At 54.4% G+C, this 25,216-nt stretch overlaps 2 protein-coding genes across 17 annotated transcripts; both read right to left on the bottom strand.

The window, feature by feature from the left end:
* Nucleotides 1–177: 177 nt before the first annotated feature.
* EHMT2 (euchromatic histone lysine methyltransferase 2) lies at nucleotides 178–19,354 on the bottom strand. Of its 13 annotated transcripts, none has more exons than XM_063633197.1 (28): nucleotides 18,329–19,354; nucleotides 17,619–17,682; nucleotides 17,302–17,520; nucleotides 16,960–17,213; nucleotides 13,555–13,639; nucleotides 13,423–13,463; nucleotides 13,136–13,291; nucleotides 10,182–10,316; nucleotides 9,942–10,056; nucleotides 9,680–9,781; nucleotides 9,311–9,459; nucleotides 9,075–9,218; nucleotides 8,757–8,992; nucleotides 8,495–8,677; nucleotides 8,293–8,375; nucleotides 7,710–7,816; nucleotides 7,490–7,612; nucleotides 7,297–7,398; nucleotides 5,933–6,076; nucleotides 5,666–5,820; nucleotides 5,413–5,580; nucleotides 4,821–4,965; nucleotides 4,068–4,145; nucleotides 3,584–3,699; nucleotides 3,389–3,475; nucleotides 1,441–1,519; nucleotides 1,091–1,266; nucleotides 178–682 (listed from the first exon to the last, which is right to left on the bottom strand). In XM_063633197.1, the coding sequence occupies exons 1-28, from the start codon at nucleotides 18,368–18,370 to the stop codon at nucleotides 502–504; spliced, it is 3,669 nt and encodes a 1,222-aa protein (XP_063489267.1). In that variant the 5' UTR covers nucleotides 18,371–19,354; the 3' UTR covers nucleotides 178–501. The 13 variants fall into 13 exon arrangements, with proteins under 13 accessions (XP_063489267.1, XP_055120790.1, XP_055120791.1 ...); XM_055264815.2 differs by having other exon boundaries at nucleotides 5,912–6,037; XM_055264816.2 differs by having other exon boundaries at nucleotides 5,933–6,037.
* An 855-nt stretch (nucleotides 19,355–20,209) lies between these two features.
* Nucleotides 20,210–22,919, bottom strand: ZBTB12 (zinc finger and BTB domain containing 12). Of its 4 annotated transcripts, none has more exons than XM_055264832.2 (2): nucleotides 22,801–22,919; nucleotides 20,210–22,010 (listed from the first exon to the last, which is right to left on the bottom strand). In XM_055264832.2, the coding sequence occupies exon 2, from the start codon at nucleotides 21,988–21,990 to the stop codon at nucleotides 20,611–20,613; it is 1,380 nt and encodes a 459-aa protein (XP_055120807.1). In that variant the 5' UTR covers nucleotides 21,991–22,010; nucleotides 22,801–22,919; the 3' UTR covers nucleotides 20,210–20,610. The 4 variants fall into 4 exon arrangements, with proteins under 4 accessions (XP_055120807.1, XP_063489286.1, XP_063489287.1 ...); XM_063633216.1 differs by having other exon boundaries at nucleotides 22,805–22,919; XM_063633217.1 differs by having other exon boundaries at nucleotides 22,857–22,910.
* Between the last annotated feature and the right edge of the window lie 2,297 nt (nucleotides 22,920–25,216).

Below are 25,216 nucleotides of genomic sequence, written 5' to 3'. Positions count from 1 at the left end.
CCACCGCGCCTGGGAAAACTGGATCTTCATAGTGGCCCCCCACCTCACTGCCCCGCACTGGGCAGCCGTCATACCAGCCACACCTGTCCAGCCTGCTTCCCATCCTATTCTGGCCCTTGGACCCACATTCCCTCTAGCCGAGTATGCTTTCTCCCCACCCCAACACAAAAATTGCAGTTTATTACCAAACCCAACATTTATTGAGAACAAAAGGAACCAGTTGGCATAGAGGCCCAACTTCAATTCATCAAACTTCAACTGAGGGTGGGTAACAGGGGGGTGGCCAGCCCTGAAGTTGCCCTCCCAGGGAGGAACCAGCTCTGGGAGGGAGGGGCTGTCAGACCTCCAGGGCCTGGCTGGGATCTCTGGTCAGGAATGTGTGAAAGGGTGGTGGGGACAGAAGATGGCAGCACCCCCAGGCATGGGCTGCGAGCAGCTGGTGGCAGAGGAGGCGGCTGAGCTGTGGCCATCCATGCTGGGGAGGGAGGGTGTGGTCCGTTCTCATGTGTTGACAGGGGGCAGGGAGCTGAGCTCGGGCAGCAGCTCAGGGTGTGGGTCCAGGCGGGCCAGACGGCTCTGCTCCAGGGCAATGGCTTCGGCTGAGTGCTTGCACTTCTCAGAGCCACACTGGCAGGTGAAATATTTGCTTTTGATGTCCCAGAAGCGGTCGCCATAGTCAAACCTGTCAGAGGAAAACAGGAACTTGTGGGACCTGGACCCAGCCACCAAGAGCCCACCCTGAAGACCCTGTGGATCCTGCTCCCTGAGAGGGACCCGGCACCCAACCTATCTTCTCCAGATGGGATCTGAGCCCCTTGTATGTTCTATGGACTTGCAGCATCAGCATTGCCTGGGGACTTGTTGGAAATGCAGAATCCTGGGCCCCATCGCAAGCCTACTGATTCAGAATCTCTCTGGGAGGCGCAGGACTGTTTCACCAAGTCCTCCAGGAAATACTTATGTACACTGAAATCTGAGAAGCTCTGCACTACTCCATGCCTGGACACCAGGTACCTGCCAGCCTTCAGGTCCCAGGTTTGCTGCGTCTCCCACCCCCTGGCAGAGCCCCTAGAGGCCCCTAGAGTCTCACCCTAGCTCCTCCCCAGTCCGGATGTCTCGGGAACTAAAGAAGGCGATGCGTGGAAATCGCAGGTCTTGGTGCAGCATGAAGACCCGGACGGGAATGATGTTGGGGTCACACAGGTGGTTGATGAAGCGGCTGATGTTGCCATAGTAACGGGCATCAATGCAGTACACCTCTCCATCCTGGGGCAGGGGGATGGCACTCTTCACATCTCCCCTGACCCTGCTTGCCTGATTGCCCTCCCCACCCGCTGACTTCCCCAGTCCCTCCTCCCCAGGTTTCCATTTGCTGACTTCCCAGAGGCTCCTGAAAGCCAGCCCTGGGGAGCAGCAGGGTAAGGAGGGTCTCCTGCTCACCTTGTTGTCTAAGTCGAAGAGGTAAGAATCATCTTCTCTCACATCAGCCTCGGCATCAGAGATCAGCTCCCCGACATACCTGTGGGACAGGAATCCATGGTTCTGAAGGTGAGTGTGGGCTCCTAGGAGGTGCCTCCAGGCCCCATCTCTCCTCACAAGCCCGTGGAATCTGGAACAGGCAGGGCTGGCAGGTGTGGGGAAGGGAAGGCCTGGAGCAGCAGTGGTGGGCAAGTGGAAGGGCAGCATTCCAGCCTTGACAGAGGGAGCCTTCAGTCAGCATACAGACAGACGACAAGCTCTGTGGTTAAGGGGATTAGTGTGTAGGGGCAGTTGGCCTGGGTGGGGAAGTTCGGGTTTGGACACAGAGAGGTTTGTATACTAGGAGCCACCCAGCAAGAAGGGGCGATATGGAACAAGAGAGGGGCCAGGACTGCAGGAAGAGCCAGAGGTACAGAAGTGGCAAGGAACTCAAGGCATGATTCGGGGCAAGCGCACCCACACATATCTGGACACCAGAGGGAGGAGAGGAGCCAGCTATCTAAGGAGGGTGAGCAGACACGGGAGATTCAGACACACAGAGAGGACGTGGGTGGGAAGTGAATGTCAAGAGACAGCTTCAGCAGAGCAGGAAGGGCAAAGGCCGATTTTGGCAGGGACAGGCAGTGAGTGGATGGTGGGGAAACGGAGGCCCAGCAGGAAGGGGCTGCTTGCCAGAGAAGTTGAGATGACATGATGGAGAGAAACTGGATGGTCTCTTGAACAGGCAAGTATGGTTAGAGGACTATCTTTTTTTTTTTTTTGAGACGGAGTCTTGCTCTGTCGCCCAGGCTGGAGTGCAGTGGCGCAATCTCGGCTCACTGCAAGCTCCGCCTCCCAGGTTCACGCCATTCTCCTGCCTAAGCCTCTCCGAGTAGCTGGGACTACAGGTGCCCGCCACCACGCCCGGCTAATTTTTTGTATTTTTAGTAGAGATGGGGTTTCACCGTGGTCTCGATCTCCTGACCTTGTGATCCGCCCGCCTTGGCCTCCCAAAGTGCTGAGATTACAAGCGTGAGCCACCACGCCCGGCCTAAGGACTATCTTTTTTAAAGGCCAAAGAATGGTCAGGCGCGGTGGCTCACGCCTGTAATCCCAGCACTTTGGGAGGCCGAGGTGGGCGGATCATCTGAGGTCAGGAGTTCGAGACCAGCTTGGCTAACATGGTGAAACCCCGTTTCTACTAAAAATACAAAAAATTAGCCGGGTGTGGTGGTGCGTGCCTATAATCCCAGCTACTTGGGAGGCTGAAGCAGGAGAATCGCTTGAACCTGGGAGGTGGAGACTGCAGTGAGCCAAGATTGTGCCATTGCACTCCAGCTTGGGCAACAAGAGTGAAACTCTGTCTCAAAAAATAAATAAAATAAAATAAAAAAATAAGGGCCAAAGGAGACCAAGGTAAGATTGAGGGTTGTGGGATGGGAGCCAAGAGAAAGGGGGAGATTACAGATGCTGAGCAGAGAAAGAACTGATAGAGAGGGACAGGCCCCTGAGGAGGTGGACAGATAGGTAGCTATTATCACCTCCATTCTACAGACAAGAAAAATAAGGCTCAAAGAGGTTAAGTAACTTGGCCAAGGACATCCAGAAGCAGAGAGGGGCTTAAACCCAAGTCTGTTTGTCTCCCAAACTGGCACTTTCTCCAGCTAGGAAGGGCGAGGAGCGGGTGGAGGGGCAGGAAGAGCAGCTCTGAGGTCTGGGCAGAGTGGAGGCAGGTGCCATTCTCAGCTGTGGGGATGGGGGTCAGAGGAGGCTGGCTGCTCAGCTGCAGGAATAGGGGTCAGAGGAGGCTGGCTGGAGAGTGGCCAGATGGAGACATGTGACTCATCAGGGCAGAGGGCTGAGAGGGAGGCCTGGCAGTCAGCAGTGGCCATATATCCCACCAGGTGTTAAGGTGCTCTCGGTGACTTACTCGCAGATGAAGGTCCCCTGTGGGATGGTCTGCAGGGCGCGGACCCCCCAGCCCATCTTGGCTGTTCGGTAGAGCTGTAGCCGCACCCTGGGGGTAGGAGAGAGGGCGCTGTTGGGTGGAGGCCCTGGAAAAGCCCCAGGGGCAGTGAGGAAAGGGTGAGGTGGGGAGAGGATGGGCTGTGGAGCAGGGCCTCACTTGATGCCACTCTGTACAACCCGGTTCTTGCAGTTTCTCCAGCATGAGCACGCCTGGTTACACTCGAAAATCAGCGGGGGCTCAATCTTGTTAAATTCCTGGAGCAATCGCCCATCCTAGGGTGCGGAGGGGAGGACAGTGGTTTCTCTGTGGGCGCCACCTCAGCTGCCCGCCCAGGAACTCCAAGACTCTACAGAAAAATCCACTGCCGAACCCAACTCAGAGACAGGGAAGTTAGGGTTGGGGAGGTCACACAGACTCTGAGATTCGAGAGCGGGAAATGCAGGAGCATCATCCCTGGTTTGCATAGACCTGGGCACATGCCCATCGCTGTCCCAGGATTCCCAGGCCTTGCCCAGTCCTCTCAGTCACTTCCCCCACCACGCAGGAGGTGAGGGACAAGGTCCCAGGGAGCTGGCCTATTGGAGGCTGGTTCCTCTGAAGGAGGGGCCAGGTGTCTGTGGCCAAGGCAAGGGGCACGCACCTTGTCATACCAACACCGGATGCTGAGCTGGCCGCACAGGCAGTTGGAGCTGGAGCAGTCGTCCACACACGTGCAGTGCTGGGGAGAGGAGGCAGGGGTCAGCTCAACCCCATGATCGGTCTGGGCCCCTCTACTCTTGGTGCCCCCTGACCCCATAACCACTGTCTTTTTTTTTTTTTTTTTTTGAGACAGAGTCTCGCTGTTGCCCAGGCTAGAGTGCAGTGGCACAATCTCGGCTCACTGCAAGCTCCGCCCCCTGGGGTTCACGCCATTCTCTTGCCTCAGCTTCCCGAGGAGCTGGGACTACAGGCGCCCGCCACCTCACCCGGCTAATTTTTTTGTATTTTTAGTAGAGACGGGGTTTCACTGTGTTAGCCAGGATGGTCTCGATCTCCTGACTTTGTGATCTGCCCACCTCGGCCTCCCAAAATGCTGGGATTACAGGCATGAGCCACCACGCCCGGCCACCACTGTCCTTTCTGTGGGGTCCATGTGTTACAACAATGGGTGGTGATGGTCCTAGGGTGGCGGGTAATCAGTATGATGGTGTCCCCAGGGCTACTGGGAGCTCATATGATACCTTGCTGTGACCTAGGAAAAGGATCCCTCCCCTGGGGTGGATGCGACCCCATACCAGGGCTCCCTTTCAGCCAACCCTTCCTTGGCCAGGTGCCTTTGTTGGTTTGAAGCTTGTCTAACTGTACTTGGCAGCTCTTGGTGTCCTTTTGGGGAGGCCCCGGGCCCCCTACTCACCTGCAGGTGGGTGATGTTGCGGTCAATGTTCATGGTGGACGTCTCGCAGTTCTCCGAGATGTACTTGTAATCCTCGGGGCAGGGCTCCCCATCCACACCGTTGACACAGGGAATGGGCACGTTCTCATAGCCCCGAGCCACGTCCCTGCAGAAGATGGGAAGAAGGGGCTGGGAGGCTGGAAAAGGGGGTGAGGAGCTACTCCAGGTACAAGGAAGAGAGTTGGGGAGGTTCCTGGGGCTGGGGGCAGGGGAGTAAGTTTGCCAGGTAAGATGCAGGACAGCCAGTTAACATAGAATTTTAGATAAATAAGAAATAGCTTTTTAGTGCACTATGTCCCAAAAATTACACAGGGCATTCTCGCACTAAAAAAGTATGCATCCGTGCATTTGAAATTCCAGTTTAACTGGGTGTCTTCTATTTTTATTTGCTATATCTGGCAACCCTACTGGGGAGGGGGCCTGTGGATGGTTCTGGGGATTCAGTGGTGCATGGGGAGGGGTTGGGGAATGTTGTGAGGATGCAACGGAGCCTGGGGAGGGTATGGGTTGGGAAGAAGGTGGTCTTGGGTGCAGAGAGGGGCCCAGGGCTCACCGGCAGATGATCTTCTCTGTGCGGATGGCCCGATTTCCCACCCCAAGTCGGAGCTTGCGGTTGAGTTGAAGCGCAAACCACACGTCGGAGCGCTCGGGAGTCAGGTCCCATGCTGTGTCCCCCTCCTTGTTACGCAGCTCAGGATTGGCCCCACGTGACAGGAATAACCTGAAGAGGGGACAGGATGCCCAATGTGGGGTCTGAGGCTGCAAGAAGTGGGGGCAGGGGCATCAAGGGCGGGGCAGGGGCTCACAGCACGCAGTCATGGTAGCTCTCCCGAGCTGCGATGTGCAGGGGGGTGTCCCCGTGGTAGTTGACAGCATGGAGGTCGCAGCGTGCATTCAGAAGGACTTCGGCGATGGCGGCGCTGCCTGTGAAGGAGGCCCAGTGCAGGCAGATGTTTTCCTCCTGTGGAGGTAGGAGGGGAACAGATGAGGTGCAGGCAGCTGGGCCCCTGAATCCAGCCTCCACCTTGCTCAGGGGCCTGGGGCTGCCCTACCTCAACCAAACTCTCACTCACGTTGTCAGTGAGGGTGACGTCGGCGCCCCGCGTCAGTAGCATTCGGATCACCTCGATGTGCTTGTGCTCTGCAGCCCAGATGATGGGCGTCCACCCCCCACTGTCCTGTGGGTGGGAAGGGAGTGAGGGTGGGGGCAGCTGGCCCTGCTCACCAAAGCAGCAAATGGTCAAGACTGGCTGTGTGTGTGAATCCCAGCTCCACCATTCACAAGCTGTGGGACCCTGGGTAAGTCACTTAACGTCTCTGAGTCACAGTTCCTTCATCTAAAAAATGGGACTAGTAGTGTCTACTGCCTGATGCCAGAGAGAAAATAAAGTGAGTAACTGTTCTCTTTCCGAAAAATACAGCCAGGAGCTGGTCATGGAGGCACGTGCCTGCAGTCCCAGCTACTCATGTGACTGAGATGGGAGGGTCGCTTAAGCCCAGGATTTTGAGGCTGCGGTGAGCTATGACTATCTGTGAACTGCTACTGTACTTCAGCCTGGGTGACATAGCAAGACCCTCTCTTAAAAGAAAAAACAAACAAACAAAAATTTCCTAAGTCTGCCCACTCAAAAGTCCTAGAAGCAGCGACAACCCAGTAACAATAAACACTCCTAGGAACATAGATTGTATTCTCTAAAAAAATGCTTCTGGCCGGGCACGGTAGCTCACGAGGTCAGGAGTTCAAGATCAGCCTGGCCAATATGGTGAAACCCCGTCTCTACTAAAAATACAAAAATTAGCCGGGCGTGGTGGTGGGCACCTGTAATCCCAGCTACTCGGGAGGCTGAGGCAGGAGAATGGCGTGAACCTGGGAGGTGGAGCTTGCAGTAAGCCACGATCACGCCACTGCACTCCAGCCTGGGCGACAGAGCGAGACTCTATCTCAAAAAAAAAAAAAAAAAAAGTTTCCCATAAAGGAAGCAGAGTTTCTTAGAGAAATGGTGGATTCTGAGTCGGGGGCAGGAAATGTGCTGAAAGGTCAGGAGGCTCTCAAAGGCCACTGGGCCACTGGGTCATGTCACAGCCACAGGGGCCTCCTGAAGGGGCTTCTCCTGGACAATGATGGAATAATTCAAAGACTGAGAAGAATACCAATAAATGACTAAAACACATCCAATGTATGACAACCCAAGAGTCAATAAAAAGCCTCACTGGACACTTTCAGAGATTAAGACAGGAACTGATTATTCTCAAACTTGATAAAGAAACAGGAGAAAGAAAAGAATGAAGAGAAATACAAATGAGGAAGAAGAAAGCAATGGGGGCAGACACGAGCAGTGTGAGGTCAGATGTAGGAAACGGGGCCCAAAGCCTGAGGCTGAGCCAAGGAACCCAGGCACCAGGGACCTGGAGGGGCTGGGCTGGGTGGGCCGCTGACCTGGGCGTTGACGTCCACCTGTCCTGTGCTCAGCAGCAGGCTGACCATCTCCAAGTTCCCGATTTTGGCTGCGTGGTGGAGGCAGGTGGAGCCGTCCTCCTCCTGAGGGAGACATGGGCAAATGAGCCTCCGGCTGGCACCCCAAACCTGGTCCCTGACTCCGGGGGCCACGCCCTGCTGCCTGCGCGCACACCTTGCTATAGACACAGCCACCACGCTGCACCATGTAACGGGCCACCTCCAGGTGGTTGTTCACCACGGCCTCCATCAGTGGCGTCCGCTGCTGTTTGTCCACTGCATTTATGTTGGCTCCAGCCTGTGAGGGGGCAGGAGGGCTGGCACCAGGGAGGCATGGGGCAGGGGAGGGGCCTAAGGGCCTGGTGAATGAGGCATGGGGCCGGGCCCGTGCTGACCTGCAGCAGCACATGGCAGATCTCCACGGAGCCCTTCTGGGCGGCTGCATGCAGGGGTGTGCGCTTGCTCTGCTGGTCGCTCTGGAAGTTGGGGTCCAGGTTGTCCACTGCGGGGAGAGCCCGCCACACCGGGAGAGGGAGGGACAAGTGGTAAGCAAGCTAGGGGGCAGGTGGCACTTCTTTCAGGGAGGCTTCTCAGGGCCCCAAGCTGGGTCAGGGCCCCTCCTGGCATTCTCTGAGCTTGCCTCCACCACAGCATTTATCAGAATAAGGAGTCAAAGGCATCAGCTCTGCCTGAATTCAAACCCTGCCTTGCTTCTCAGTACCACTGTGCACTGTGCGAGGTCCCTAACCTCTCTGTGCAAGCCGAGGCTAACACGTATAAGCACTCAGAATAGGACCCAGCACCTATGAGTCACCACCATCCGCATCATCACGGGTTACATATGTCTTTTCCCCACTACACTAAGTCCTTCAGGGCAAGGACTGTATCCTTCACGACTGTACTCCTGGCCCTGTGCCCAGTGCCTGGTATATACATGGAGCCTGGTCAAGGTCTGCTGAAGGAATGGGTGGCACTCACACAGCATCAGGATCACCTTCTGCAGCTCGCCCTGCTTCACGGACAGGTACAACTGCCGAGGGTGGAAACGGAGCTTCTTCCGCCTGCCAAGGGAGCACGGGAGTGAGGAGAGAAGGGGAGCGCCTCAGATTCCAGCATCAGCTTCGACACCACTCCTCTGGCCTCAGCCCCAGTTGCTGTGCCTGAGCAATTCCCCACTCACCTCTCTGACTCCTGGATGACCAGGGCCTTTTCCAGGGCCTCCCGGCCTGGCCCCAGTGGCAGCCCCACGGCTGAAAGGCAGCCCCCATTGGGCAGGGTCAGGGAGGGCCCTGAGCTGTCGATGGTGTCAGCCAGGGGATCGCAGGGCGGGCGCCGGGGCTCCCCATGCCCTCGCATCCGGGCACTGTGGAAGAAGGAGCTCATGTCCAGGAGCAACAGGGGTGGGGTAGGGAACACACAGTACAGAAGCGGGAGGCCAGTACCTGGGCTGAGAAGTGTCTGCTCTCCCGGGGGCATCCTGGGACAGGGGTGGGGGTGCAGGAGCTGCAGTGCCGGCCGGCGGGGTCACCCCGTCACCCCGAGGGATGGTCACCTCTTGAGCTTCAGAAGCATCCTCCCCACAGTGGGGACAGAAGACCATCCCATTCAGCTGAGACACACAGGCCTTGTGGAAGCGGTGGGCCACACGGAAGTCAGGGTGGCACTCCAGGAAGGTGCCCTGGGAGCAGGGAAACGACATGGTCAGGTTACTGGGGCCCCCTCTGCCACGGGGCATGCTGTCTGCCCCACTGGTCACTCACCGCTGTGCAGAAGTAGCCGCAGCCCGGGCAGCAGTGGTGTTTGACCATGCGGGCGCGGTGGGTCTCACAGAGCACCATCAGGGCCACGCGGCTGGATGGCCTCATGGTCTCCCGCTTGAGGATGGCGGCATTGCAGCCTGACAGCTGTGCGCAGTGAGGATGGGTGAGAAGAGAGGGTGAGGCTGGGGCCTGGGACTGGACGCCCTGGCACCTCTCCCCCCAGCCCACGGCCCCACCTCTCCGTCCACACTCTCGGTGGCCATGCACTTGTGCCCCGCCCTCTCGCTGATGCGGTCGATCTTGGGTGCCTCCATGCGGCAGCTGCACAGGGGCAACTCCTCAAACCCTCGCTCTGTCTCCAGCGAAGATGTGTCATTGGACACCCCTTGGATGGAGGAAAAGAGGAGCTGAGGGAGGCCCTGCACCTCACCCACTGGGACCCCGGTGGGTCCTCTCACTTCCTCCCTACCTCACCCTCCCATGCCCCAGAACCTCTAAAGCCTGGCCATGGACACCCCGGCTCTGGCGTGGTTCCCCTCCTTCCCTTTCCCGCCTGCCCTGAGGTCGCCCCCTAGTGGCTCCCTGTCCCGGCAATTGGCAATTACCAGCGTGGTTGGGGGAGAGGGTCCCCTCGCTGGGCAGCTCCAGGGACCCCAGAGGGACCTCCATGTACTCACTGGGGCCTGAGGAGCCCACACCATTCACTCCTGACACAGAGACAGAGAGAGTGAGAGTGCGAGCTCACAGGTGCCTGGACGCGTGGGTACATGCAGGTGGACATGCGAGAGCGTGTGTGTGCGTGCACACACTCTGGGGGGCCGGGTGGGGGCTGGAGGAGGGCACTCAAAAGCAGCAGAGCATCCTCACCTCGTGGCTCCTTGGCCCGCGGAGGCTCCCGCTTGCGCCGTTTCCGAGATGGCTTCACCCACGGGCTGTCTTTTCGCCATTTCTTCTTGGCCTTGCGCCGGCCACTGGAACCACTCTGGGAAGCGGGAGCAGGAGGAGTTAGGAACCCTCACCCCCAGAGGCGCCCCCAACACCTTCAGGACCAGACCTCCAGCCCCACAGTCTCCCACTCCTCTGGAGATATCAGCCTCCGTCTCTTACTCTATCTGACTGATTCCCTGACTCCTCATCTTCCTCTTCTTCTTCCTCTTCCTCCTCTTCTTCCTCCTCCTCTTCTTCCTCCTCTTCTTCCTCCTCCTCTTCACTTAGTTGTTCAGTTAGAGCTTCAACTTCAGACTGGGAGAGGCAGAACAGGACATATCCAACCCCCAGGACTCAGACAATGAGGTGGATAAAGAAAACCATCACCACCATTGCCCCCCGCCACTACCCATGGATGGCTGCTGGGGATAAGTGTGGGTAGGATAGGAGACAAAGGGCCACATAAAGAGAGGGTGCATGGAGTATTACACAGCAGTGAAAAAGTTACAGACAGCAATGTGCACAGATCTTGGTAATGTGATATTAAGTTAAAAAACAAAAAGCAAGTACCAGAAGATAAACATAGTTTGATACCCCTTTCATGATGTTCATAAACAGGCAAGACCACCAATGGTTGCTAAAAACACTAGACACAAAGCTCATGAGAAACTTTATATGAAAGGTTCAGGCTGACATCACCTGAACCCACTGGTCAATCTTATCACTAACAAGAAAAATGACCAGATTAGATGTTCCATGCATCCTGATGTGATGTGGCCAGAAGCACTTGCACCCACTGTCAAGTCTTCTTGGCACCTGAAGCTGATTCCGCCTCTAGATCTATCAGTTTACAAGAAATATGGGCAGAGAGGATACGTCAATCTCCACCCAATCAGCCAACTCCTAAATGGGAAACATTCTGTAGGACAACTGACCTGGTTTCTTTGACAAATAAATGGCAAGAAAAAAAATCTTTCTTATTTATTTATTTATTTATTTATTTATTTATTTATTGAGTTTTGCTCTCGTTGCCCAGGCTGCAGTTAAATGGTGTGATCTCAGCTCACTGCAACCTCCACCTCCTGGGTTCAAGCAATTCTCTTGCCTCAGCCTCCTGAGTAGCTGGGATTACAGGTGCCCGCCACCACACCCAGCTAATTTTTGTATTTTTATTAGAGATGGGTTTTCACCATGTTGGCCAGGCTGGTCTCAAACTCCTGACCTCAGGTGATACACCTGTCTCCCAAAGTGCTGGGATTACAGGTGTGAGTCACCACGCCCGGGCCAAAAAAATTTTTTTAGAAGATGGGGAAATCAGGCCAGGTGTGGTGGCTCACGCCTGTAATCCTAGCGCTTTGGGAGGCCGAGGTGGGCAGATCACAAGATCAGGAGTTTGAGACCAGCCTGGCCAACATGGGGAAACCCCATCTCTACTAAAAATACAAAAAATTAGCTGGGCTTGGTGGTGGGTGCCTGTAATCCCAGCTACTTGGGAGACTGAGGCAGGAGAATTGCTTGAACTCAGGAGGTGGAGCTTGCAGTGAGCCGAGATCATGCCATTGCACTCCAGCCTGGGCGACAGTGTGAGACTCCATCTCAAAAAACAAAAACAAACAAACAAAAAGAAGATGGAGAAACCTAAAATACCAAGACAGACCTAAGACAAACTTTTTTTTTTTTTTTTTTTTTGAGACGGAGTTTCGCTCTTCTTGCCCAGGCTGGAGTGCAATGGCATGATCTCGGCTCACTGCAACCTCCGCCTCCCAGGTTCAAGCGATTCTTCTGCCTCAGCCTCCCAAGTGGCTGGGATTACACGCATGCACAACCACGCCCAGCTAATTTTGTATTTTTTTCAGTAGAGATGGGGTTTCTCCACGTTGATCAGGCTGGTCTCGAACTCCCCACCTCACGTGATCTGCCCGCCTTGGCCTCCCAAAGTGCTGGGATTACAGGCGCGAGCCACCGCGCCCGGCTGACTTAAGACAAATGTTAATCAAATCAAAGTGTGGGCCTCATTTAGATCTTGACAAAAACCATTTATGAGAGCTGAGGAAATGTGAAGACCGACAGGATATTTGATGGTATTAAGAAATCGGTAAGTTTTTTTAGGTGTGAAAACAGTAGTATAGTGATGCTGAACGACAAAAAGAGGCCTTATATTTACAGATCTATATGGAAATATGTTTAGGTAAAATGATGAGGTGTGGGATTTGCTTTAAAATAACCTAGTAGGTGTGTGTGCTGGGAGATGTACAAGATGGGTCAAGATGGGCTGTGTACTGATAATGGCTGGAGCTGTGTGATGGGTACATGGGGGTTCCCTATTCTACTCTTTTGATTATGCTTGCAAGTTTTCATGATAAAACATTAAATAAAAGGCAAAACCAGAGAGACTAAACATTCTACTATGTAGGCAAACATATAAGATAAAACCAGACAAAGAGCAATGGAATAAGCAAATAAATGACAATGGAATGCTTTTGAATTTTATATAAACAGCATAATGTATGTTTTAAAAAAGTGCTTTCTGGTCATTTCTTTTTTTGTTTTCTTATTTTAAACAGTACATGTCTGTTAAATGGTCATTTCATTAGCTGATTAAAAAAAAAGAATACTAAATCCAATGTGCAAGGTGGTGGCGACCTTTGTGGATGAAATGGGCAGAATATACATTGAAAATGAGTTACAGCTGGGCGAGGGGGCTCACGCCTATAATCCCAGCACTTTGGGAGGCCGAGGTGGGTGGATCAACTAAGGTCAGGAGTTAGAGACCAGCCTGGCCAACATGGGGAAACCCCGTCTCTACTAAAAATACAAAAATTAGCCGGGCGTGGTGGCGGGCGCCTGTAATCCCAGCTACTCTGGTGGCTGAGGCAGGAGAACCGCTTTAACCCTGGAGACAGAAGTTGCAGTGAGCCCAGATTGTGATATTGCACTTCAGCCTGGGAGACAGAGCAAGATTCTGTCTCCCCCCAAAAAAAAAAGGAGTTACAGACAGCACGGGGCAACGACTTAGTGGATATTCAGAAGACAAAAAGGACAGAAAGGAGAAAAACAGGGAACAAGGAGGACTGGACAGTGAGCCCCGGCCCTGGCGGAGCACCGGCGGGGAGGGCGGACCAGCTCTGCCTCACCTTGCTGTCGGAGTCCACTCGCTCATCCACAGAGTAGGAATCATAGTAGAGACTGAAGTCATCACCCACGACCGTCTCCCACTCCTCCAGGGACCCGGGGTCCCCTTTCGCCAGGGTCACTTCTCCTGAACGCCGGGCAGAACCTAACTCCTCCGACTAGAAAAAGATCAGAAAAATTGAGGCCACTGACACCCTGCTCATTTCTATTGAGGATGGGATGCAGCCCCACCTCTGAGCCTCCCTCAGAGCAGCCCCCCAGCGGTAGAGGCTCCACCTCTGCTGCTTACCAGGCCACCTCCTGAGTTCAGCTTCCTCCTTTTGGCCACATCTGGAAGAAGAGAGAGAATGGTGTGGGGCCTATCACTGAAACCTTCAGAACAGGCCACATCAAGCCACTGGGGGTGTGGGATGGGACTGACCTGAGGTGACCTTTCCCAGTGAGTGGACATCGTCACTCATGCGGAAATGCTGTACTTCAGGGGGCCGCTTCTCAGGGACCGGGGGCTGTGGGCCGAGAAGGAGCAAACTGAGGGTCAGAGAGCACCTACAGTTTTACCTGGAGCCCCAGGTGGGGGTGGGATAGTGAGCCACACCTCCAAATGCCATGTGAGGCTCCAGTAGCCACAAACTGGCAACCATGGGTGCTATTTCCTCAGAGGAAGAGTGTCAAGCACACTAACACGTATCTCTGCAACGATGCGGAGCAGGCCCTTTTCCATTTTACAGATGAGAAAACAAAGCTTAACAAAGTTAAAAGACCTTTTATATGTGGCCATGTACACAGCAGGACTATTCACAACAGCTGAGGTGCGGAAGCAACCCAAGTGCCACTGACAGATGAACGGATAAGCAAAATGTGGCATTTATACACAATGGAATAACATTCAGCCATAAAAAGGAAAGATATACTTTTTTTAAGAGATAAGGTCTCATTCTGTTACCCAGGCTGGAGTGCAGTGGCATAACTATGGCTCACTTTAGCCTCGAACTGGGCTCAAGCCATCCTCCTGTCTCAGCTTCCTGGGAAGCTGGAATTACAGGCACATGTCACAATGCCTAACTAATGTCTTCTTAATTTTTTTTTTTGGTGGAGAAGAGGTCTTGCCATGTTGCCCAGGCTGGTCTTGAACTCCTGGTGTCAAGTGATTCTCCCCAGAAAGTACGGGATTACAGGTGTGTGTCACTGGGCCTGGCCTTTGAAACATTCTTTCAAACTTATTTTAGAGATGGGGTCTTGGTATGCTGCCCAGGTGAAAGGAAAGAAATTCTGACATGCTACAACATAGATGAACCTTGAACACTTATGCTAAGTGAAATAAGCCAGTCACAAAAGGATAAATACTGTTTGATTACACTTAGATAGGTACTTAGTCAAATTTATAGAGAAAGAAAGGACAGTGGTCCTTGCCAGGGGCTAGGGGATGGAGGGTATGGAGAGCTACTTTTTAATGAGTACAGAGTTTCAGTTTTACAAGATGAGTTATGGTGACTGATGATTGCACATGATGTAAGTATTTAATACCATTAAATTATATACTTAAAAATGTTTTTTATTTTTTAATTTTTAGATGGAGTCTCACTCTGTCACCCACGCTGGAGTGCAGTGGCGTGATCTCAGCTCACTGCAGCCTCCACCTCCCAGGTTCAAGCGTTTCTCTCACCTCTGCCTCCTGAGTAGCTGGAACTACAGGCACACGCCACCATGCCCGGTTAATTTTTGTATTTTTTTTTTTTGAGACGGAGTTTTGCTGTCCAGGCTGGAGTGCAATGGCAGGATCTCGGCTAACTTCAACCTCCGCCTCCTGGGTTCAAGCGATTCTCCTGCCTCAGCCTCCCAAGTAGTGGGGTGTTACAGGCATGTACCACCATGCCCGGCTAATTTTGTATTTTTAATAGAGATGGGGCTTCACCATGTTCGTCAGGCTGGTCTCGAACTCCTGACCTCAGGTGATCCACCTGCCTTGGCCTCCCAAAGTGCTGGGATTACATGCGTGAGCCACCCCGCCTGGCCTAATTTTTGTATTTTCAGTAGAGACAGGGTTTCACTATGTTGGCCAGGCTAGTCTCAAACTCCTGACCTCAGGTGATCCTCCCGCCTCGGCCTTCACAGTGCTGGGATTACAGGTGTGAGCCACTGCGCCCGGCCTAAAAATGTTTTTTAGATGGTAAATTTTACGTGACACTAGTCCCCTCTTAATCCGGTTTATCAGCAGTGATGGTGACATATTGTTAGAATTGTGCTATTTTATTTTTTTTTGAGTCTCGCTCTGTTGCCCAGGCTGAACTGCAGTGGTGTGATCTTGGCTCACTGCAAGCAATTCTCCTGCCTCAGCCTCTCGAGTAGCTGGGATTACAGGCGCATGCCACCACGCCTGGCTAATTTATTATTATTATTTTTTAGTTAGAGATGGGGTTTGGCCATGTTTTCCAGGCTGGTCTCGAACTCCTGACCTCAAGTGATTGCGGGCCTTGGCCTCTGAAAGTGTGGAGATTATAGGCAAGCCACGCCCGGCCTATTGTTATGATTATGCTATCATGTTATTATTGTTGTTAATCTCTCACTGTATCTAATTTATAAATTCAATTTTCCTTTTCTTCCCTATTTTTTGCAAAATGAACTACAACTATAAAAATTAATGTTTATCATAGTGAGAAAGGAAAGGTAGCTCACAGTGATCTGTGCTATGTGAAGCAGGCAAAATTGATCAGGCTCAGAGAGAAGTCAGTATGGAACATTAGGGCCCATGCCTGGAGGCAACTGCTTAAAGGCATTTTGTACCTGACTAGGGTGCTGCTTCACCCATTATCTTCATGTGTCTAATATCTGTGAGACAAAGAACAATGTATAGCAGATCAATAGCTTGTTATCCTAATGTAAACTAGTAAACAATTTAGGAACTGCCTCTTCTTTTCCTTTATTTTTTCAATCTTTTAAAAAATTTTTATCTTTTTTTTTTTCTTTTTGCGGCTCCTTCCAGAGCAGGGCTAACTCCTAGGCAGTGTGCCCAGAGTCAGCCTGTTTTTTTCCAATATCTTCATGTCATCCAATCTTCTTTTCCTTTAAAAACCTACTTGTGGGCTGGTTGCGGTGGCTTGCACCTGTAATCCCAGCACTTTGGGAGGTCAAGGCAGGAAGATTGCTGAAGCCCAGCAGTTTGAGACCAGCCTGGGCAACATAGTGAAACTGTCTTCAAAAACAAAACAAAACAAACAAAAAAACCCCTACTTGTAACTGCTGCTAATCAGAGTGTATTTTCAGGGCAACTTGAATCTTTGCTCCTGAAGGCTGTCCTCAAAACCTGCCCAAATATACTCTACTTAATGTTAAGTCTGCCTCAGTCTTTTCCTTTAGGTCAACAATAGGTGTGACCCAAGAACCCTAGAACTTGGTCATAAAGCTTCTGGGCCTCTGGGGCCCTTGTCACTTCCCTCCTCTATTATTTCTGTGGCCCTCATCTCCTGGGATTCCCAGGAAAAACTTTACAAATAGAGCAGTGACAGTTGAGTTCCCCAAGGGCTTGCTTTGAGGTAGAAAGGAAGAGTGGTTTGAAATTCCCTTACCTTGTCATTATCATAACAGTAATTAAGACATTAACTATATAATTGACTCTTTAACATCAAACTCTCACCACCCAAGAATGTGAACTGCAGGAAGAAAGGAACCTGTCTGTTGGTTCAGATTAAGCACAGCCTAATATTTGACACACAGTAGCCCCTTGCTTAAATATGTGAATGAGTAAATGGAGTAGAAGCCTTAAGTGAAACTGTAAAAGAGCTCACCAAAGGTTTATGGTTGATTATCCCATCTCTCCCATCCCACTCACCTGTCCATTTCCTGGTTTGGACATGGTTTTGCGGGCTCGGTGGACCTTGGGCTGTCCCTCTGGGCTAGTGGTGGCTGGAGGGGGTTCAGGCCCTGCTGCTGCAGCTCCCTGGGCTCCCGGCATACTCAGCAGCCTCATAGCCAAACTCTGGACAGATGGAGGTGATTTTCCCGCCCCTGTCATTGACATCTTGGCCCGGCTAGGACAGGAACCCCCCTTGCTGGGGGAAGAGGGGAATGACTTTGTAGCATGGCCTAGAAAACAGGCAGGCAGAAGGCAATATAAGAAAGAAGGCAGAGTCAGAAATTTCCCACCCACCCCCCAGGCTACCCAGCCTCTCACCCAGCAGGATCCGGCCCCCATGGAGGTCCCCATCTCCCTCAAGATTTTCGGATTCATCCCCAATGAGCGGTGTAGCCCCTACAGGGGTGTCAGCCCCCTCATCGCCAACAGTGACAGTGACAGAGGCTGGAGATGAGGGGCCAGCAGGCGCCACGGAGTCGGGGGTGGCCTTGGGCAGGGTCTCTTCACTACGAGGGGTGTCCCCCAAAGAGCCATGAACTGTAGAGGAAGAGAAAAAGTTCAGAGCTAAGGGCTCAGGAGATCCTGCGTTTAGGGACGGTGACGGTCCAATTGGGGCCCGTTTGAGCTGCACTCACCTCTCTCGGTGGCTCTGGTTTCCTTCTCCAGCAGCAGCGCCCCCATCTCAGCGGGGGCCTCCCCCTGGGAGGGGAGACAAGGGACAGGAGGGCTGGTCAGCCCAGTAGAGAGTTGGGGGGTCCAGGATGCCTGGGCCCTGGGAAGAGAGAGTAGGCTCCGGGGCCTACCTCTTCCTCTATGGGGCCCCCCCCTTCCGCGGCCTCGGCTGCCCGGAGGGGCCGCACGACCCCTACCCCGGGCCCGCATCAACCCCCTCCCTCTCGGTAGACCCCGCATCTCTGGGGCCGAGAGAAGAGGAGGGGGAGGGGGCGGGGCCTCCGCGCCCCGGCCCCGCCCCCTCCTCCCGGCTGCACGCGCCGCTCCCCCTTTGTCCCCCAGGCCGCGGGGACCCCGGGCACCAACCCCTCCAGCACCCGCTGCCCCCCAGCCCGGTGGACGGCCCCTCGTGCCCCTCACGCGTGCTCCTGGGGCCCCGGCGCCCGCCGCCCACTCAGGGGCAGCCGGCGGCTGCACGCGCGCCTCCGTGCCCACTCCCCCCACCTCCCACCCCCTGGTCCCCTCATCCGCCCCCGGTGCTGGCCCCCCGGATTGCTGCAAGTCCCGCCCGGGCCCCCCGGCCCCGTTGCACCCCCGGAGCATTGCACGGGCGCGCGCTTCCCCCGGGCGCGCGCGCGGGCATGCACCCGCCTCTCCCCCTCCCCTTCCGCACCTCGGCGGCCGCCGCCGCTGCAGCTCCCGCCGCCGCCGCCATCGCCGCTTGCGCGGGGGGCCGAGCCGGCGCGCGGCCGCCCCGGGTCACGTGGGCGAGGGAGGGCGAGCGAGGAGGAGCCTTAAAGGAGCCGCTACATGCTTTCTGGCCATTTTCCCCTGAGAGCGGCCTCGGAGATGGCTGTGACCGTCCTAAGCTGGGAGCTGCAAGGGAGAATTCCTGTCATTCTTGGCCTCAGCTCTGCAGGGACCGAGGGCGAGACACGCCTGGGCCCAGGTGTGACGTCTCTGTCCCCATCTGGTTTTAGGTAACAAGCGGAGCTTCTGAACCTCCCGGCTCTCGGCAGCGGCTGTATTTCCTCTGGCCTGCTTGGGCTTTTCCCGCCTCTGGTTGCTTTTCTGCCTTTCTAGTTTTTGGGTACCAGATAGAAAGCTCGGACTCAGTTTTGGCCTCGCCTTTCTAACGAGCAAGAAGGGGGCGATAGGGACGCGGAGGACACCTTTATTCTTGGCTGGTTCTAGCATGCTGCTTCATGTCCCCTGGAGCAGCGTGCCCTTTTGAAAACCTGTGGCTAAATGTCTCTTCTGTTTATATCAGGCGTGTTACACCTCCACACGCACTAGGGATCCAGGTAAGCCCAGCGGCCCGAACGTCATTACTGACTGGTGACACTGCAGTAAGTAAACCTTTTTTGCCGAACACTTCATAAGCACAGTCAGGTACTCCGTGGGTCATAGCCCAGCGGACAATTTAAGTATAAATGATATACACCAAGATTGACAACTCGATAGCTGTATTTAGGGTACCATCCCTTTAGGTATTACGTTTTGGTCGAGTTTGGAAAAGATCTGTATGATTTCACACGCGGTATTTGACACAGGCAGGTGGGGCACCTGAGGCCAATTAAAGGCCTTCTGGGAACTGTAGTTCTCTTCGGTTAACTATTCCAGAGCTTTCTGGGAATTGTAGTTTTCCCTGCACCTTAATCCAAACTTAGCTTTTTTTTTTTTTTTAGCTTTCCTGAAGACATGAACCATTTACCCCAGACAAAATATGACCAAACAGACTCCTGCTTACAATTTCCGTGGGCAGGTTGGCCACCTGTAGCTCATCCCTAGCACTGATCCTAAGTCCTTCAAATAGAGTTCATGTGCACCCCACGACTGCCAATCACTTGTACTGTGAGGTACCTGGCTAAGTGTTGAGATTGCAGAACTGGTGGAGGGCTGGGGGCGGGGACTTGGGGGAGTCCCTGACCAGAGGAGCTCACTTGTCACACTCCTCTCCCATGTTTAAGGCTGGGCTCCTTCAGGCAAGGGACACGCATGAGTTGTGACCTCTAGGTATTAAGAACGCAGCATCACAGGGAGAGGCTGTCTAGGGCAGGATAGTCATGTACACGCAGTTGCCAGGGTGTAAAGGAAAAAAAAAGCTTTTTTTTGTTTGTTTTTTATTTTGTGGAAAACAAAAGCAGAAAAACTAAAACCCCAAACTCCAGAAAAAATCCTAAAAAATATGTTTTTTCTTAAAAAATACTGTATGTCTCTACTCCTCTCCCTCCCTCCCAACAGCCCTTCTTGTGTTCTTTCTTTTCTAAGTGCCCTACCCCCCACCCCCATGACTATCCATTGTTCTTGCTATCGTACCCCCACTTCCCAATATCTACCCAGGATGCGCACCCCATGTTCTCTTACCTGGCGTCTTACTTTGTTCTCCCTCAAATTTCAGCAAGCCTCATACTCGCAGTCTCATTTCCACAGCATGCAAGAACGTCTCCCCCTTCCTTTTCTGGGACTCAATAATCTTTTCCCCTACCACTCCCTCACCCCAGGTCTATTCTAAGCAGGAGCATGTCCTCCTGCCAAATTCCCTCCCTGTTCCCACCCACCCCCCAACCCTTCTTATCTCGAGAAATGTCAGAACCTTCCCCTGGGCAGCCTTAGCCAGGAATAAAACATTTTTGTCTTCCCTCGTTCTATAGGACCCCTTTCCCTCCCTCCACATATACATGCACCTCTAAGAGAAGGAAATCTTTCTCTGGGACCCCCGTTTTCCCCTGGCCTACTCCAAGAACCCTGTCCCCAGCTCCAGCTTCTTGCACTCTCAAGAGCAAGTCTTCTCTCCAAGGAATCATCTTCCCTCTCTCAGGATGTGTGCATCTGCTTAGCCTCCCACTCTTACCTTTCTGCCTCAGACACCCCACCCCCAATTCTCCTGGGCCAAAGAGCCCTTTTCCCACCCAGCCCAGGGACCCCAGCCTCCTGGCCTCCACGCCTGTGCGGCTAGCGGATGAGGACGTTGATCTCGGCCACACTGGCCTCCAGCACGTTCTCGGCCGTGGTCTTGCCGTGTTGCTCCTTGAGGTGCCGCCTAATGGCAGGCTTGTGGGCGAAGCGCACGTCGCAGTAGGAGCAGCGGTAGGGCCGCGCTCCCGAGTGCAGGTTGAGGTGGTCGTGCAGGGTGGACTTCTGTGTGAAGCACTTGCCGCAGATGCCGCACGAGTGTGACTTGACACCACGATGCACATTCATATGGCGGTTGAGGTTGCTGCTGTGGTTGAACTGCTTGCCACAGCGAGGGCACATGAAGATGAAGTGCTGCGCCCGCATGTGGAAGACCAGCTTCTCCACACCCTGGAACACTTCCGGGCACTTGGTGCACTTGATGTTCTTTAAGGGGTTTCCACCTGAGAAGCCCCCAGGCAGGGGTCCCCGGCTGCCCCCCGCCCCCAGGCTGCCCCCCGCCCCCCGGGCAGCCATGGCCACCGCTGCTGCTTCCACCAGGCCCGAGGTGGCCCCCACGCTGGCCCGGCCTCCGGGAATCAACAGCAGGCCCTCCCCTTCTGCGTCCTCCGACAGGCTATAGCAGGCCTTCACCACACCCTGCGGTGGGGCTACAGTGCTGGGGGGCACGCTGCTCTGGGCCAGCTCCCCAAGGTGGCCACCCACGGAGCCTCCAATGCCCAGACCCCCTCCCAGGCCTCCAGGGGGTTTGAGCCGGTGTGCCACCTCCAGGGCCGACTCCACCTTGACGATGCAGATGTCAGACACGTCCTCATCCTCATCCTCATCCTCTTCCTCGGCTTTCAGCTCCAAGTCCTCATCCAGTGGGAACTCCAGCTTCACTGGCCGCAGGAGTGGAGGGGGTAGAGGAGGTGGGGGTGGGGGCTTCGGGGCTGGCTTTGGGGTCCTGGCTGGAGGGAGGAGGGACTTGGTGGCGCTGACGCTGCTCACAAGGCTAGCCTCACTGACCCCATCCTCTTTGAGGCCTATTTTGGGCTCAATGAACTGGCTGAGAGCATTCCGGCATTTCTCCACCACGTGCTCCATCTGCAGGTAGGAGGCGGCTGTAAGGTAGTTGACGATGTCCCTAACAGCGAATTCCAGGGCGCCCGTGTAGCAGGAGAGGAGCAGGTCGGCCACGATGCGTGCACTGTGCATCAGGGAGACCTGCAGCTCCGAGCTGGGGTTCAGCAGGAACTGGTCCCGCAGGAACGGTGAGCAGGCGGCCAAGATGACCTTGTGGCCTCGAAACTTGAGGCTGTCGGCCACAATGGTCACGTCGCAGAACCGCTCCTCTGCCCGGAGCTGGTTCATGTTCCGTAGCGTAGCGGCCTCATGGCCGGGCAGCTGGAAGCGCAGGACTTCCACCCCAGAGGCCATTGTGGCGGGGGTGGGCAACCCTGGTTGGGAAGGAAACCGGTCAGAGACAAAGGTCTCTGGCTCTCCGAAGCCAAGGCTCCAGGACCCTCGCCCCCATTCTTGCCCAGCCCCCCAGCATCCGATCTCCCGGTCTTCAGATCTCTTCCTCAGTTTCCCCAACCCTGGGGAGGTGCTGTCCCTCTGAGAGGAGGGAGGCGTGGTTCTCGGGGGCGGGGCAGCGGCGTCCACACCCCCCAGCCCAGCAGCCCGCTAGGATGGGGCGAGCCCGCGCGCCCACGGTGGAAGGACGGAGAAAAGGGGGGGCCAGAGGCCTGGGGCTCTGGACTCCAAAGTGGCCCCGGTTGCAGGCTCTTCTCACCCCGTCCCCTTTACCGGCTGCCTCATTCCTCCGCCCCCCCTTACACGTTTGCACGCGCTTTTCACGTCCTCCCCCCGCCGCCTGCACGCACCGTGCACGCCCTGCCCCCACGCTCAGAGCTCTGTGGCACGCCCCCCCAGCCCCACGACCCTGAGTGCACGCTCCTCTCACCTGGCCCGGTTCCGCGCGCTGTTTTTTTTATCCCCTATTTTCCCCACCCCCCCGGGGCCGGCAGCGCCCCCCACACACGGGCAGGGCCTGGGCAGCGCGCAGGCGCGGGGGTGCACGGGGCGCGCGCGCGCGCGGGGCCGGCTCCGCGTGGGCGTAAGGGGGGAGGGGCGGGGGCGGCTCGTGCCGTGTGTTCCAGGCCCCGCGCGCGCGGCGGCGGCGTCGGCTAGGGCTCGGGGAGGAGGAAGAGGGGAGGGAATTAAAGGAACAGGATCCCCCCTTACCGACCCCCCTTTCTTCACCAGCACCCCCACGCGGTTAAAGGGCCGGACGGCCTTGCCTCCTCTTTGGCCGGGATTATTTGTCCGCCAGAGCGGAAATACGTTCCACACCCCCCTCTTTCTCGCTCCCCCTCTGTGCCTCCAGGCCCCGCGACCAGTCTGCGCGTGCGTGCCAATTGCCGCGCTGAGGCCCGCTCACTCGGGCCCGCCCCCCAATCCCGGCTGCCCGTGGCGCTACCCGCTCCGCGTCCCCGCGCGCCCCGCCCGCGCCGCATCCCGCAGCGCGCGCGCGCACCCGTTCTCTCGGCTGCAGGCGCTGCCACCTGCTCCCAGGGGTGGTGCCTCTCCGGTCCAGTTGTGCCGAGCGCTGCCCTGGGTGCATCCGTGGCACCTCTCAGGGCCCCAACCGCCCCGTGGCTAACCGAGCTGTTGGTAGCTATTACCCACGCCTGCCTCCTCTGCTCAGTGTGTTCACAGTTGCTCCAGCCACATTTCCAGGCTTTTCTAACTGTTGTAAAGCTAGTAACCGCCTCAGCCCTTCAGGCCTGAAATATGATTTCACTTTCCACAAAGCCAGACGATCCAGTGCCCTCAACTTTCCTCCATTCCATGTCAGTCCTTTGAAATCACACCCGCCCTCCCCTCCATTCTCAGGATTGATCCCAACTTCTTGTCAAGGCAGTCGCCCTCCACTTGTGCTATCGATGAGCTTTCCCATTTCACTTTTAGTATATAATTAACCCTAGGACTAATTTTAATGATGTGATTTATTATGTTAGTATGATTCTACTCTAATCTTCCACCGCTCCGTCCCCCTTATTCCTCACCTCTCCTCCAGACTGACCAGGTCCAGCTCTAAACAAAACTTCCCTTCAGCACTGCGCCCGGGCCTTCTCTTTCTCTTGTCTCTCTCAGACTAAGTTATAGTCTCCACAGCTTCAGCGACAGCACTTAGGAGCGTCTTGAAGGCTGGTCCCTTCCATTCCACTTCCTCGTACCTACACCCACTTCCCCACCTATCCAAGTCTGCGTGAAGATGCCACTGTTTCCTGCCAATTGGATTTCTTTTTTACGTCCTTCAGGAGACTAGTGCGTTTTCCTTACATTTCAATTCTGATGAAGTTTCTTATAATGTGTTCAATATCTGGTTTCCCCATGAGACTATAAACTTCTTGGTTGCAGGAATTATGTTGTGGGTTTTGTTTTGCAAATAAAAATCATGCAAATAGGGCGGGTGTGGTGGCTCACGCCTGTAATCCCAGCACTGTGGGAGGCCGAGGCAGGTGGATCACCTGAAGTCAGGAGTTCGAGACCAGCCTGGCCAACATGGTGAAACCCTGTCTCTACTAAATATACAAAAATTAGCCGGACGTGGTGGCAGGTGCCTGTAATCCCAGCTACTGGGGAGGCTGAGGCAGGAGAATCGCTTGAACCTGGGAGGTGATGGTTGCAGTGAGCCTAGATTGTGCCATTGCACTCCAGCCTGGGTGACAGAGCAAGACTCCTTCTCAAAACAAAACACCAAAAAAGGTCATGCAACAAATGATTGTTGAAGTAATTCCTCTTTGGCTCAGCCAGCATCCACTCATAAAAAGTTTGTTCTTGAGCTGAAACTGAATTCTTGAACTCAAGGGATGCTGTTTGGCAGGAGGGTGGAGGCAGCGTAGAGAGCGTTTAGGTGGTACCTTGACTTTTTGCCTTTTTCTTTTAAATTCTCTGATTTTTATGCCCGCACCCAGTTCCCTCTACTGAATCTGTCTGTTCTAAACTGCTTTCTTTGTATATAGGCCTTGTAGATTTGAGGAAGAACACCTGATTTTGTGTCAGACACACCTAGGCTTAAAGCCACATTCCTAGGAGTTTCTGAGCCTACTCTGGCTCAGAAGGCTGCCAGATTCGCAAATCACTTAAAAAAAAAGCCCTATTCCTGTACTAAATGAGGCCCATTGGGCAGGTTACTTAATTCTCTGAATCACAGTGTCCTTATCTTTGTCTCCCCCGCCCATCCTTAGCTCATCTGAAAGCATTTCTATCTTGAAGGCCCTGATCCCTCACAAGGCTAATGTGAGGTTTAAATGAGCCTGGCATGCAGTTGTTGCTGAGTAAACAATAGCTCTGTTCTCCTTTTCCTAATTTGGGAGACGGACTATGAAATTTTCAAAAGAATTTTATTTTATTTTAATTAATTAATTAATTTATTTATTTAGCTGGAGTTTTGCTCTTGTCACCCAGGCTGGAGTGCAATAGCACGATCTTGGCTCACTGCAACCTCTGCTTCCCAGGTTCAAGTGATTCTCCTGTCTCAACCTCCCAAGTAGCTGGGATTACAGGTGCCCGCCACCATGCCTAGCTTTCGTATTTTTAGTAGAGACGAGATTTTACCATGTTGTCCAGGCTGGTCTCGAACTCCTGACCTCGG

The sequence above is a fragment of the Symphalangus syndactylus genome, chromosome 23 (assembly GCF_028878055.3).
Source record: "Symphalangus syndactylus isolate Jambi chromosome 23, NHGRI_mSymSyn1-v2.1_pri, whole genome shotgun sequence".
Classification (NCBI taxonomy): domain Eukaryota; kingdom Metazoa; phylum Chordata; class Mammalia; order Primates; family Hylobatidae; genus Symphalangus; species Symphalangus syndactylus.
The sequence above is the reverse complement of the archived record's forward strand: the minus strand, read 5'-3'. Positions and strand labels throughout refer to the sequence as shown.